The sequence below is a fragment of the Anas acuta genome, chromosome 8, assembly GCF_963932015.1.
Source record: "Anas acuta chromosome 8, bAnaAcu1.1, whole genome shotgun sequence".
In the NCBI taxonomy this organism is placed as follows: Eukaryota; Metazoa; Chordata; class Aves; order Anseriformes; family Anatidae; genus Anas; species Anas acuta.
In genome coordinates, this window is record NC_088986.1 from 20,228,838 (window position 1) to 20,243,166 (window position 14,329).

The 14,329-nt window shown below is 62.6% G+C and overlaps 1 protein-coding gene across 1 annotated transcript in view; it reads left to right on the forward strand.

Moving 5' to 3' along the window:
- Nucleotides 1-2,088: 2,088 nt before the first annotated feature.
- The window catches only part of PAPPA2 (pappalysin 2), a 74,366-nt gene continuing 62,125 nt past the window's right edge, over nucleotides 2,089-14,329 (forward strand). Inside the window, exons 1-2 of the mRNA XM_068690598.1 lie at nucleotides 2,089-3,417; nucleotides 6,457-7,516. Of these exons, the coding sequence (XP_068546699.1) occupies nucleotides 2,949-3,417; nucleotides 6,457-7,516 (1,529 nt within the window). The 5' untranslated portion in view covers nucleotides 2,089-2,948. The remainder of the gene's footprint in view (nucleotides 3,418-6,456; nucleotides 7,517-14,329) is intronic.

Genomic DNA, 14,329 nt, shown 5'->3' on the forward strand with positions numbered 1-14,329 from the left:
GGAAAAGATGTGGCAGCTGGGGGGAGGCCGGGCTGTGCCCCCAGACGCTTTGATTGCTCAGGCTTGCTGCCTCAGCCCGCAAGGTCTGGCTGCCCTGCGGTGAACAAAAAGCCAGATTTTCCCCGTGTCTTTATTCCTACATCGGGCTCTCCGGTGGTTTCCTACAGAGGAGCAGAGGGTGAGGAAGGCTTTCGCTGATGGCTCTTGACAGGCGTGGGGAAAGGCAGGGCTCGGCCCCGGCTCCTGCTGAAACACTGCTGCTCGCCTCCCCCCGGCACGGGCAGCGTCAGGTCAGGCACAGCCCTGCCCCTGCCCCAGCTGTGCCACCTCGGGGGGCACCCGGGGCCCTGAGGGAGCGGGGGGCACCCAGCAGGGACCTGCAGCCTCTTCTCCTCCCTCCCCTCCTGCACCGGGCTTCCCAGTGCAAGCATCTCCCTCCCAGTGCTGCATGCAGGGCTGGCACCAGCTGGGACCATCGGCAGATGTCCTCCCCTCGGATGTCCCCGAGGGAGCCCACGGGGCTGCATCGCTCCATGGCACCGCCGGGCTGGGGCAGGTGGAGGCTGGGGGCTGGAGCATCTTCTGCCACCTGCAAGCAGCGGGGCAACGAGGCTCAGCAGCAGCTCACGGTGGCAAAGAGAAACAGGGGTGGCTCTGCTCCGTACCCGCGCCACCCTGGGAAGATTTCACCCAGAGCTTTTGCCCCGATGCTCCTGCCCACCTTGTCCTCCTGCAGAGCCTGCACGGGTACGTTTCTGCATTTCAGGTTTTGTTTCTGCAGTGCTGCACCCACCCCAAGCAGGCCATCCCTTGGGAGTGGGCACACACATCTGGGGCTCTCCTGGCTCCTTGGGGTGCAGGCTCCTGGTCTGGTGGCCGGGTAGCGCAGCGGGGTGCGTGGTGAGATGACAAACAACTGCTTAACATCAGGTCACCGCCATTCAAAATGGGCCATCCCGCGGGATCTGTCATTATCAGGCCCTGGTAGACGGGGCTATCGGGAGCTCGGCTCATTCCTGAACGAGTACGCACTGTAAGCAATGCCTGCTGGCGTTTGCCCCAGGACAACACGCCGTCGGGGCCGCCCCAGCCGTGCCAAGCTCTGGGTTATCTCGCCCAGTGCCCCCGCACTGCCTGGGGAGCCCCAAACCTCCCCACATCCCTGGGTGCTGGACCCCGCTCGCGCCCCAGGACAGGCAGCTCCTTCCCTCCCCTCCTGGGGATCTCCTGGGACTCCTGCTCCAGCTCTGATGTCCTCGCGTGCCCCACACGTGTCCTCTTCCCTCCACACATATCCTCCCCATGCCCTTACCTCTCCCCGTGCTCGCACCTCCCTCCCCACTTCCCAGGGGCTTGGCAATTCTCCGTGCCACCCCTCTTGGCCCTCCGGTTTTCCCAGCCCTACTATTTTTTGTGCCCCCCCCACCAGCTCTTCGGGAAGAAAACAAGCCCCCTGCGGCCAGCTCCTGCCGCTTGCTCTTAAATCCCTTCCCTCCTGCCTCGCTGCTTCGAAAGCCGGTACCCTGGAAGGGGCCTCCCAGCTCTCGCTGGCAACCCTGCTTCGGACTGACCGCCACAGATAGTGTTTTGGAGAGAAATAAAAAAAAAGAAAAATAAAATAAGAAGAAGAAAAAGAAAAGCCTTGCCGAGTGTACCTGCCTTGCCGAGCTTGCACGAGGGTTTCTGGGGGGGAGCTCTGGGAGCTGCTGTGCCCACCCGTGGGCTCGGGGCACCCTTTGTGGGGTGGGTGCCCCCCGGCCGGGTGGGGGCCGCGCAAGGTGGGTCTGGGGGGCTTTGCTCTGTCCCTCTCGCCTGGCCGAGGCGCCTCCAGCCCACCTTGCTGCACGTGGCCAACAGATGGGATCATTGTTCGGGAAGGGAGACGGAAAGAAAGAAAAAAACAAAACCCACCAAAAAACAAGAAGGAGGGAAAAAAAGAAGGGCAGGCCGGCCGGGGGCACCCCGCGGCTCTCTCCGGGCGGATTTCCCGCACGGAGCCCCCCGGCTCAGCCCTCGGGGGGGGCTGGGGGCGCCCCCTCCTCTCGCCCACCCCCAGGTTAGGAGCGGGATGGAGGCGACGGCACGGCCGGAGCCAGAACCGGAGCGCAGCGCGGGCTCCGTTCAACTTGGGAAGGAAATAATAATAATAATGGTCCTAATAAATAAAGAGAAAGAAAAGCGGAGGAGCCCCGCGCCGGACTGCCAGGCTGGAGAGCGGTGAGCGGAGGAAGAGGCGAGGACGGGGAAGGCTGCGGGGAGCGTGGGAGCGGCGGGGGCAGCCGGGGCTGTGTCCGCAGGTGCTGCCCCTGCTCCTGCTGCGGCTCCGGCCCCGCTCCGCATCCCGTCCCCGTCCCCGTCCCCGTCCCCGTCCCCGGGCCGTGCCGAGCCGGGGAGCAGGTCCCGGCGGGGTGCAGCGGCCGGGAGGGCGGAGGGAGGGAGGGGAGGGCGATGCGTCGCTCGGGGTTTATTAGATTGGACATAATCATCTTTAAATAAGGCAGCCCCCCCCTCCAACCCCTCCCCGGCGGGGGGAGCGGAGCGCCTCGGGGCTTTCTAGATAAGGGCGCCCGGCGCATCCCTCCCGGTGCCGGCGGGCAGCGGCGGCGCGGCGAGAGCGGGAGCCCCGGCCCCGCCGCAGGCACAGGGGGTCCCCGCGGCGGTGCCCTCGCCCTCCCCCTCCTCCTCCTCCTCCTTCTTCTCCTCCTCCTCCTCCTCCTCCCGGGCCCGCAGGAGCGGACAGAGGAGAGCGGCGCCGGGGAAAAGTTGGGGGCAGCGGCAGCGGCGGGGACCCGGGGAGGATGCCCCGGCGCTGCCCCGGCTGCCGCCCGCCGCCCCCCTGAGCGCCCCCCACCGTCCCCCCCTCCCCAAAACCCCGGGGTCTCCACCCCCGGTCCCGTCCCCGTCCCCCCCCCCGCCTCCCCCGGCGCCCCTCTCCGTCCCCCGGGGCCATGCCGAGCCTCGGGGCTCCCCCGGCCGCGCTGCTGCTGCTGGCGGCGCTGAGCCTGGCCCGCGGGGTGCCCCGGCCCCCCCTCCCCGGCCCCCCGGAGCTTTGCGGCTTGGAGGCTCCGAGCCGCCGGGCCTCCCCCCCGCACCACCCCTACGGGCTGTACCCGGGCCGGGCCGCCCAGGGGGTGCTCGGCGCCGCCGCCCCCGGGAGGCCGCGGGGTCGGAGGCCGCGGGGAGCCGGGGGTGGAGGCGAGGAGGAGCGGGGCGAGGCGGAGGGGAGGCCGCGGGGCCGGGCGCCGCAGGTGCCGAGCCCCCCCCGGGCCCGGCCGCTGCCCGCCCTGTACTTCTCCGGAGGCCGGGAGACGCTGGCGGCGAGGCCGGAGGCGCTGCCCGAGGTGCCGCGGGAGCGTTTCACCCTGGAGCTGTGGGTGAAGGCGGAGGGAGGACAGAGCAACCCGGCCGTCATCGCAGGTAACGCCCGGCCCGACGGGGGCACGGCGGGGCGCGTCCGGGGGCGCCGGGGGCTCGGCCGGCCCGAGACGGGAGGAGGGACGCGGCCGGGGGCAGGGGGGGGGCTGCCCGGACACGGGGACACCGCCGAGCGCCGGGCGCTGCTCACCTGCGGCAGGTGACGTCCCCGCCCCGCTCCCCCGACCCCAAAGTGTCCCCTCCCCGTCCCAAGCCCCCCGCCGTCGCGGGACCCCAAACCGGCGCCCGGGCTGCGGGGCTCGGCCCCTGCGCGCCCCGGGGCTGAGGCACGGAGCCCCCCCGCTCCTTCCTCCACCTCCCCTCTCCTCCTTCTCCTCCTCCTCCTCCTCCTCCCCGCCGGCGGAGCCCCGGGACCCTGCGGCCGCACGGTGGCAGCCGCGCCGCACGCACGGCCCCGGCCCCGGCCCCATTCCCGGCCGGGCTCCCCGGTGCCCCCCCGGCAGGCTGCGGGCTCTGGGTCCCCCCCCGGGGCTCCCTTCTTCGGCTTTGGGGGGCGCTTGGCGCTGGGAGCGAGCCCGCAGCATCCCCAGCAGAGCCAGCGGGCAGGGGATGGGGAGCTGCGGGCAGAGGGCTCCGGCACACGGCGGCCCCTCGGGAGAGCCGGGGGGCTGCTGCGGCCCCGTGCCGAGCCGGATCGGAGGGCTGGGTGGAGAGAAACCCTCCCGTTACCCTCACTCCCTTCCCAATTGCCACCCTCCCCCGGGCGCGTTGCTTAAATTTCTCTCCCCTTTCGCTGCATCCCCGTCCCCCAGCCTCACCGCACCCGCAGCACAGCTGTTTGCACCTGGAGCTCGGCCCCGCAGGTGTTAGGCTTAACTTTTCCCCGCTAGTTTCCTTTCTTTTCTTTTTATCGAGGCTTTTTTTTTTTTTTCTTTCTTTCTTTTTCCTTGCCGGGGGTGGGCCAGTTGTTACACAGCGACCACTGGCACCCGCTCGGGCAGCCAATATCTCCCGCTCCGCGCTCAAGCTCCGGAGGCTTGAGTCAGCCTCCGGCTCTCTGAGTCACCCACCGCTTCCCACCCTCGCCCTGCAGCTGGGAACGCGGGGCCGGCAGCCCGGGAGGGGGACAGGGCGGCGGGGACGTCTTTGGTGCAGGCAGGTGACACAGAGAGCTGCTGGCCCAGGGCTCGTGCCCTGCAGGGACCGAGCCCTGGGGCCACCTGCAGCCCTGGGGCCACCTGCAGCCGTGGAGGAGCTGGAGATGCTCCCAATCCCCTGTGCACATGTAAGGGAAGGTGGGAGGAGAGCGGGGCAGAGCTGAGCATCTCCAAGCTTTCCCACCTCGCAGCGGGCTGGGATTTGGTGTTGCTCAGATCAGAGGCGGTCTTGTTGGGTCGGAAGATCCCTCACCAGAAGCATCCCCAGACTTGTGCCCAGGTGTCTTCCTGGGGCTGCAGCTCCGTTGCTGCTTGGTCCCCAGGGGCGACCAGGAGGTGACACTTGGGGACCTGGGTGTACCAAGCGGGCAGCAGAGCACCTGGCCCGATGGAGAAGGTGCTGTGTGCGAGCATGCTCCTTACAACGTGGGGCACCTCACTTTTTTGGTCACTTCTCCATCAAACATTTTTCCTGACAACTTTTCTGCAATCGCAAGCTGCAGCAGAACCAATGGGGTTTATTATTTCTTGGCTGTCTCAGCTTCTCCAGCCTTATACCCTGATGCTTTGGGGGGCGTTTTTGCAGCCAGTTTCTTCATGTATCAGTGCTCAAGCAGCGCTGCTTCTCTTCACTTTTTTGCACTGCTGCCAGCAGCCCTTGTTTTAAAACCCGGCGTTATCGCTCTAATCACTGATGAACGTCACAGGCCAGGTTCCGCTCCCCCTTCCCCATCCTCCAGACGAGATCCAGGTCCAAACACCTTCCAGCCAGCCCTCTGTCCACGAGCACGCTCGGCTTCGCCTTCCCACGGCTGCCAGGCTCCTTCTCCTGCCTTCTGCTTTTTGGCTTTGCTCTGTCTCGTCCTGGGGAGGTTTGTCGGGGTGGGAGCTCGGTGGGGTGGAGGGGATGGTGCTGATGGGCTTATCCCGAAGCCTTGCTCTGGGGTGGGATGCTGAGGTACAGGGCTCGGGGGGCTCGAGCTCTGCCTGCTTGCAGGATTTTCAAGATGGTTCAAATTCCAGCCCATCGCTGCTGGCTGGAGGGAGATTCAGGATGGGGCCAAGATTTTTTTTCAAAGCAAAGCAGCCCAGCTTCATGCCTGAGAAAGGCATCTTCAAGTGCTTGGCTCTTGCCTTCTGAAAAACCCGACCTGTCAACAGACAGAGTGTCAAAACACTCTGGGAAATGGGGCCAGCCCTGCCCCCATGCCAAGGTGCCACTGGTGGGGCTCGGAAGCAATGCTGAGCTCACCAGCCCCAGGTGACGACTCCACAGATGTCCCAGCTGTGGTGGCAGCCACCAGGCGATGGCTGCTGGAGCCGTGGTGGCCTCAGGTGCTTCCAGGCACCCATGGCAGTGCCACAGCCATTAACCCAAGAGGATGGAGGGAGACAGGGAGTGAGTCTGGGTGACGGGACACTGAGCTGCCTCGGAGATGGAGGAGCCCAGAACCACTTTGTTCAAGCAGTGGGTCCATTGCTCCTTGCTGGGTCATGCACAGCCCAAAGTTCGGGTTGGCGATGCGCTTGGGTGCACAGTGAGATGCGCTCTCCTTCCACACTCTTTGGCCTCTCCTCCCCTCCTGGCTGCGCTCTTCCTCCCCTCTCCATCCGGCCTGTCTGGCTGCAGCCCCCTCCTGGCTCACCCAAGCGGTGACCAGCACCTGTTACCCAGCCTCTGGCCACCTGCGTTTTTCTGCATCTTTCCCAACACGTCCAAAACCTCCCCTCACCCTTTCTCCCCCAAGCAGAAGCCCGGTGGTGCAGATTTTGCATCCTTGCTGCTGCTGGTGCTCAGCTGCTCTGACAGCTCCTCAGCAGAGCATCCCAGCGGGTGCAGGAGACCCTGGGATGCCACGAGGATGCTCGTGGAGCTCCAGCCCTCACCGCCTCTCCTTTCTCTCCATCCCCATCCCCTCTGCAGGCGTCTTCGACAACTGCTCGCACACGGCCAGCGATAAGGGCTGGGCTCTGGGCATCCGCGCCCTGCGGCTGGGCGGCAAGAAGGACGCCCGCTTCTTCTTCTCCCTCCGCACTGACCGGGCGACCGCCGCCACCGAGGTGACCGGGTCCCACCGCTACCGCCCGGACACCTGGACCCACCTGGCCGCCAGCTACGACGGGCACTGGATGTCCCTATACGTGGATGGGGCGCGGGTGGGCCGCGCTGGTGGGCAGCGGGGACCCCTGCACAGCACTTTCATGGCCTCCTGCCGCACCCTGCTGCTGGGAGGGGACGCCTGGGGGGACGCCCATGCTTTTCGGGGACACCTGGCCGGGCTGGCCCTGTGGCAGGGAGCCCTGCCCCAGCCCCAGCTCCAGCGGCCCTTCCTGGAGGAGGCAGCTTTGGGGGTGGCACCGGTGCTGGCCGCCGGCTTGGACGCCCCGGAGCAGCGCTGGGCGCCTTTCCGCGAGGGCTCCTTCCCCCGGCGCCAGGCGCTGCTGCCCCCCGCGCCCCCCATCCTTCGCCCGCTGGGTCCCCCGGCCTGCGGGCAGACAGCGTGTGACAACGTGGAGCTGGTCTCCCACTACAACCAGCACTGGCCGCTGCGGGGGGCCAAGGCGGTGCGGTACCGCGTGGTGAGCCTGGCCGAGGACGGCGGTGGGCGGCCGACGGTGAGCCGTGAGCAGGTCTGGCGGCAGCACCGGGCGCTGAGCGACGCTTTCCGCCCCTACAACATCTCCTGGCAGCTCAGCCTGCTAGAGGTGCGCAACTCCTCCCTGCGCCGCCGCGCCGTGCTGCTGGGCTGCGAGCCCAGCAAGGTGGGCAACGAGCGCTGCGACCCCGAGTGCGAGCACCCCCTGACCGGCTACGACGGCGGGGACTGCCGCCGGCCCGGCCGCTGCTTCTCCTGGAAGCGTCGCGACGGCGTCTGCCACATGGAGTGCAACAACATGCTGGACGACTTCGACGACGGTGACTGCTGCGACCCGCACGCCGCCGACGTGGGCAGGACCTGCTTCGACCCCGACTCACCCCAGCGGTAGGTGTGGGGGGTTTGGGGGCTGCGGCGCCACCGGAGCCGCCCCGTGCGTGGTCGGTGCTTGTGCCAGACGCAGCAGCTTTGTGGCGTGGGGTCTGGCCGCCGGTGTGTGTGCGGGTGCGAGGTGCCCATGGGGCATCTGTGTGTGGTGCAGTGCCCCTGGATGCCCCCCGTGCCGGGGGGGCTGCCCTCGGTGCGCTCTGTGCACCGCCCTCCTCCCCCGGCGCAGGCTGCCGGAGCCTCTGAAGTGCCGGCGCTGATGGCTTCCAGCACTCGTGGCGCTGCCAGATGTGCTCTCTGGCCAGAGACAGGGGAAAAAAAAAAAAAAAAAAAAAGACATGGCTTTCCTTTTTTTTTTTTTTAAGTCATTTCTGTCTCAGTGTCAGAGAGAGCTGCGTGTTCCCCGTGGCCGTGGGGCTCCCCCCCTGCCATCCCCACCGAGGGCAGCACTGCCCCCAGGGAGCACATATTCAAGGGAGGGTTTAGGGAGGCGTAGCTCCTTTGGTCTCCTCTCTCCATCACTTTTACTCTCTAAGCTGTGCGAGTAGGTAGGCTGTGGCCATAAATTTTTTCTTCCCAAGCCAGCCTCTGATCTCTGCCAGCTCCCAGGTGGGGACCGCAGGGCAGAGGGAAGCAGGTGCCTGAGGGCTGGGCAGTGGCTCTGGGGCCCTTCCCTCCTTCTCAAGCTTTTCTCACACTCCGGGGGAGGACGAGGAGCCTTTCTCCCAGTGCTTCCCTCCAGCCATGGAGCCACACACGATGCCTCTGCCCAAGTACCCCCAGCAGATGTTTCCCCACCCCTGGAAGTCTCTTTGGTGGCAGCCACCATCACCACCCTGTCTCTGCCCGTCCTCCTGCTTCCCACCGTGGTGAGCGAGCTCTTTCCTAAGCACTGGGGGACGAGCGGCCCTCCTGCCTGCCCCACTGCTCTCCACGTGTGGTGGCCACCCATGGCCACTTGGCCACCAGGCGGGACTTTGCTTCTCCATAGGAGCATGGCCAAGGCTTGGTCCTTGCCCTGTGTGCGCTGCGAGAGGAATGTTTTCATCCTCAGACAAGAAGGGCTCCACCTTAAAATAAAAAAGGCCAAATTTTTGCTGGTATGAATCAGGGCTTCCATTTGTCAGGATTTTCCCCTGAAAGTTGGGAAAGAGAAAAAAAAAAGAAAACACAACAAAAAACAACACACACACAAAGCAAAACAAAACAAAAACCTTGCTTCTGTGGGAAAGGAATGGGAAAATGGGAACACTAGGGAAATAACAAATCTTTTGCAATTTTTCTTTCCGCAGACCTCGTTGGTCTGCATATAAGACAAGATTGATTGTAGGCTAAGCTCCGAAGGAGAAATCCAGAGTGCCCTGCATTTGGGAAACGTGGGGGCACGAATTGAACCCTGCTGCTGCCGAGCTCCCCCTGGCTGCCGTTCCCTGCCCTCGGGGAGCGCTGGCACAGCCCTTGCCTCGGGCACCCCAGCAGCTGTGGTAGGCATATGGAGCAGTTGCACCCCGTTGTTTTTCTGGGAAAAACATTGGGAAATTGGTAGCGTGGGTCTGGGAAATGGTGAGGTGATCCAGAGCTGCCTGCACGGCTGGGTCAATGCCGTTCAGTTGCCGGTGGGCAAACCCCCAAATACACAAGCTCAAGGCGTTTTGCTTGGGGAAAGCTCCCGCTGAGCCAGTACGTTTGGCTTTGGCCACAATTTGGCCAAACAAAGATTTATGAGGAGTGGGGCAGCTGAGGAGCCTGCAGGAGGACTTTCAGGATGGAAGCCAAAACGAGGGAAATAGCGCGAAATAAAAGCAAACCGACCGAGGAAGGGCAGCCCTGGAGGAGCCGGGTGCTGGGAGGTGAGCGGGGGCAGGCAGCAGGATGCCCCCGGCCACGCTCCAGCTGCTGACACCTCCTGTCAGAGCAAGGTGGCACAACAAAGCCCCAGGACATTTCGTGCAGTGAATCATCCCCGTCGTATTTCACTTCGAGGCAGCGTTTTGGGTGTGAATGCTTCTCAGTACTGCCAAAAATCATCCAAAGGAGAAAGCTGGAGTGAGGCACCAGGCCATTTCTTGCCAGGGCTGTGGACAGATGCAGTTTTGGTGAAGGGTCTCGGTGCCTTGGCTCGCGTGACTTTAAGCACTTGTAAATGCCTTTAACGTCCTCACTTCCCTGGGGCTGCAGCTTGGAGAAGGACAAATGATGTTTGTGGAGGGAGCCGTGCTCTGTAGCTGGTGGAGATCTGTGTGCTTCCCCTCCTTGGCTGTGCTGCACACAGGATGGAGAGGGGGTCTGAAGGAGGGGTGGCAGGGCTGCGGGGAAGGAACGACACTGACCAGCGCTGTGCCACGACACCGTGCCAGTCCCACAGCACCCCCACGGCACCCCCAGCACGGCTCAGCCAGGGGCTGGGTGCTGGCGGCTGGCTCCACGCAGAGCCAGCCCTGAAGACAGCACATCAAGCACATCCCAGCCACCCTGACTCACCACGGGAAGCGGGAGGGGACGGGCAATGACAGGAGGGCTGTCGGCTGTCATCCTTTGCCCAGTCTCACCAGGGTTTAAAGCATTTTCCAGGAGCTGGTGGCAGTGTGGTGCCAGGGGCCGGGGTAACATCCGCGCTGATTCGCTGCAGACACGCATCGCCTTGCAGCGCCTGAGCGCCACGGTAATTGGCATTCTTGGAAGGAAAGCAGCAACAGCTCATTAGCAGCAATTAACACTCAGCGAGGGTCCCCCTCGGGCAGCTAGTCAATGAGTCTGGTGTGTGACACAGGGAGCGTGAAAAGGAAAACCAGAGGGCGGCCCACGTAAGGGCAGAGCTGCCGGGCCCTGTCTCAGCACCCCGGAACCCAGCAGAACCACCACAAGGATCAGCAGGAGGTGGAAAACCACCGGGCTCCGCCAGCCCCACCAGAAGCACGGGTGCTGGAGGAGATGGTCCCTAAAGGGACGGCCACAAGGGAAAAAGGGACTGTGGCACCTCCCCGCTCTGTCTCTGCCATGGCGCTGAAGGCCGTGTAGGAAAAGGAGAGGTGTGGGGCAGTGTCTGAGCTCGCCCTGCCCCACGCCTCCCCTTTCCCTCCTCACACACATCCTCAGAGCCGTGTTCAGCTCTGCCTCCCCTGGGACGGCCACAGCTGCGGTACGGAGCTGTCTGATCCGCCGGGCGCCTGATGAGCCTTAATGCAGGCATAGCTGGGCTCCCCCCTAAGGGAGGGATGCTTAATTGGGTTAAGGTCCTTCGGGAGCCTCCTGCTTTCGAAGCAGAGCCTTCAGAAGCTGACCCAGATTAACCTCAGGGAACGTCTCCTGTGGACACCCCCGAGGACTCACGGCTCTGAGCTGCTCACAGCCCTTGAGTCGTTGTCAGGAAATTTGGCTGATTGCCTGATGGACACTAAAGGTGTCCGGGGAGAGCCCGTGAGGCAAGGATGGCCTCCTGTTTCTTCTCCTCTCTGGCAGAGGTGCAGGAGAGGAGCATTGATTAACAGGGCTTTTTTTAGAGTCTGATGGATTTCTTGGTGGCAGCGTTAATGTTTTATGAGAGCCCTTGGACTGAGCCCATAAAAATCTTCGTCTCTCCTTGTGGGAAAGCCCACTCTCTCTGGGCTCTTCCCATTGATTTCTAATTTCAAACCTTGGCAAAGACAGATGGGACTGTCCTGGGTAGAGCCCCTGCTACCACAAGGACAGGCTGCCTGCCGAGGCGCTGACGATGTGACCAAGAGCCCATGTCTGTGATCGTGCTTCTGGGTGCCTGAGCTTCCCCCGAGCCTGAGGCTGGGGCAAAGCTCCCGGATTTGCTTTTGACTGGCTGGGTTCCCCCAGGGTGCCAGACAGGAGGAGGACAACCCAAATTGCCTGTGAGCAGCGGGGAGCAGGTCCCTGCCTGGGGCTGCAGGCAGTCTGGGCACTTTTTGGGGAAAACAGCCTGCCCAGATGTGAGCTATTGTTCTGGGAGCTCCCACCACCCAGGGGCACGGCTGTATCAAGAGGACAATTGTGAGGAACAGCGTGTCCGGGGGCTGGGACTGGGGGGGTTTGCTCTTTGTCCTGTCTTTCAGCACTCCCCGGTGTTCCTCCTCGCCCCGCCGTGCTCGTGTCTGTGGCTGCGAGCCCAGGAAACACCAAAGCGGGGTGGCCCGGTGGCACCCCATCAGCTCTGTATCAGGGGGTGATTTATCCACATTTGGGTTGGCAAGCGGGGCTGCAGACACAGGAGTCTAATTTTCCTTGGCCCGACCAGCCCCATTATTTAGTAAATCAGATCGTCCCTCTGCAGAGGGGACAGGACTGCCCAGGCTAGGCACGGCCTGAGCCCCCCAAAACAGCCCAAGGCTCTGCTGGGGGGCTCTGGATGCTGAGTGCTGGTGATTGTCGCCTGCCAAGGGCTGTGCTGGGGACCAGAGGCAGCCCCAGGGTTGGCTTTTTGTGTTGTTTGTTTGTGGTTAACGTAGAATTGTTACATTGCAAAGCTTCCCCAATAAATTATCCCGTGTCCTTTTTATATCTGCGAGGGAGGCATTTTTAGAGTGCTGGCTTGCGCGCGCCGCACTCCGGCTGGGACACCCAATTGCCGGGACCTAAAAATAAGCTGGAGGCTGAGGACTTGTTTTTTCCCCTATCTTTTTTTTTTTTTTTTTTTTTTTAATTTTTTTTAAAGAAGACGCAGAGATGTTTGGGTTGAGCAGATTCCTTTTCCTCTCTTTGTGCATATCGATCCCCATCCCAGCCAATGTCAAGGCTACAAATATTTGCCCTTCAGTGAGAAGCTCGGGGTGAATGCAGCAACGTCTCAGGTCTCTCTGCAGCCCTGCCTTCTTCCCAGCAGCAATCTGAGGCACTTCCCACAGAGGAGGATGCAGGAGGTGGAGGCACCAGGTGAAAAGCTGGGCCCTTGCCTTCCATTGAACAGCAGCGGGGGATGTAGGTGCTTGCTTTCTTTAATGCCTTTGAAAGCCCTGCGCAGCAAAGGCTGTGTGTTCTGCAGTGTTTTTAAGCATGGGCCCACCTGCCTGTGCTGTGGGGAAGGGTAATACCAGCTGGGGAAACTGAGGCACAGAACTCCCTGCCACCACGTCCCCTGGCTGTGCAGCGCAGTGCTGGGGCTCTGTCTCCTGTCCCTCAGGTCCTAGAGGGACAGGAGACAGAGACAGAGGGGTAAAAGAGGCATTTAATGTGAGGAGATGAAGCTGTTCTGTCCTGACTAGCTGCGAGGCAAAAATCTGAGCTGGTGTCTGCACAGTCCTCCCCTGCCTGGGTTGCTTGGCGTCTCCTGGCCTTGTGCAGCAGAGGACAGGAGCCTTGCACCCTCCTGTGTTGTCCCTGCTTTGGGCTCCAGGGGACACCCACTTGTTTGCAGAGACCCCTTTATCCCCCTGTGCTGCTATTTCATTTATTCTGATGTGAGCAAAAAGGGAGAGGGAGCTGATTTACAGCAGATCCCCTCCCACGGTCTGAATGGGGACTGGGCTTATCTGCACAGCCTGCGGCAGGGGAAGAGTGCTGCAAGGCTCAGCCCTGGCCCTGGAAGTTTTTTATTTTCCTTTGAAACAAACAATCCAGGCGGAAAGTGAACCATACCTGGTTCTGTTTAGCTTGGAGCCTGCTCTAGAATAACTTGCCACTGTTGAGTTCAGCCTGGTGAAACCGCAAGGGGCTGTGAGCGTATTCCTGCGCTCCCCCCGCGCGCGCACATGTTCTGTGTAACGCAGCCTCTCGGCCGCCAGCATCAACAGCAGGAAGAGCAGGCGAGCGCTTATCCTGCCCTGGGGACAGCCAGGCTCTCCGAGGCGTGCTGGTGGGCGCTGGAGCTGGGCTGCTGCTGCTGCTTGCGCGGGTTTTTGGAGCCAAGCCGTGTGGAGAAGGGCTGCAGGGCTCCCTGCCCCGGGTCGGGTCTGGAGCTCTTCTCCTTGCAAATTCTGTGTGTTAGCTCCCCCAGCCCAGTGCTCTGCTCCTGTTCTCAGAGGTGATGATGCCTCGTGCCGACGGCTCCCCTAGAATCAGAGAATCATAACCACAGAATGGCTTGGGTTGGAAGGGACCTCAAGGATCACCCAGTTCCAACCCTCTGCCGTAGGCAGGGATGCCACCCACTAGGTCAGGTTGCTTAGGGCCTCACCCAACCTCCCCTCTTCTTCCCAAGGGCCAGCCTCTCAGACAACCCTCGTGTAGCCCCCATAGGTGTGCAGGGGCTTCCCCACTTGCTAGGTCTGTGCCCTCGGGGTGGCCAGGCTTGTGCTTTGGGGGATGAAGGAGAGGGGTCAGAAGTCACTGTGATGGTCTGGTCATCCTTTGTGCCCGCTGTGTATGAAGAGGAGACTGTGTATGAAGAGGAGATGGTGTTCTCCTCTTTGCAAAGCCCCCAGGCTGGTTTCAGACAAGAATCTCATATCCATGTCCCTGTGGGCTCCTGAAAATGGGCAGCCAGGGGAGGGACAATGGGCCTAAGGTGGGGAGTAACAGCAGCCTGTGCTGAGCCCTTGGAGACCTCAGAGAGCTGCTAGGTTTGGGGGGAAATAACCTTAAATCTGTGTCTCAGTTTGGGGATTTGGGCTTCCTTTGGAATTTGTTCCTATTTATGGTTTTGGTCCATGTTAACCCCCAGATAAACCAAGTTTTCTGGCTGGGACTTTGAGTGCAGGATCATCAGCTGGGAGCTTGTAGGTTGAGCTTAATCCCAGGGGTCTCGGAGGTGTGTTTTTTGAGCTCTCCCTGGGAGCAATGGGCAGTCCTCGGGGACACAGAGGATGAGGTGCTCTGTGTCCTCTGCTCCCTGCACGAGAGCCCAGCTCTTCTGAAAGCCTGGCTCTCCAT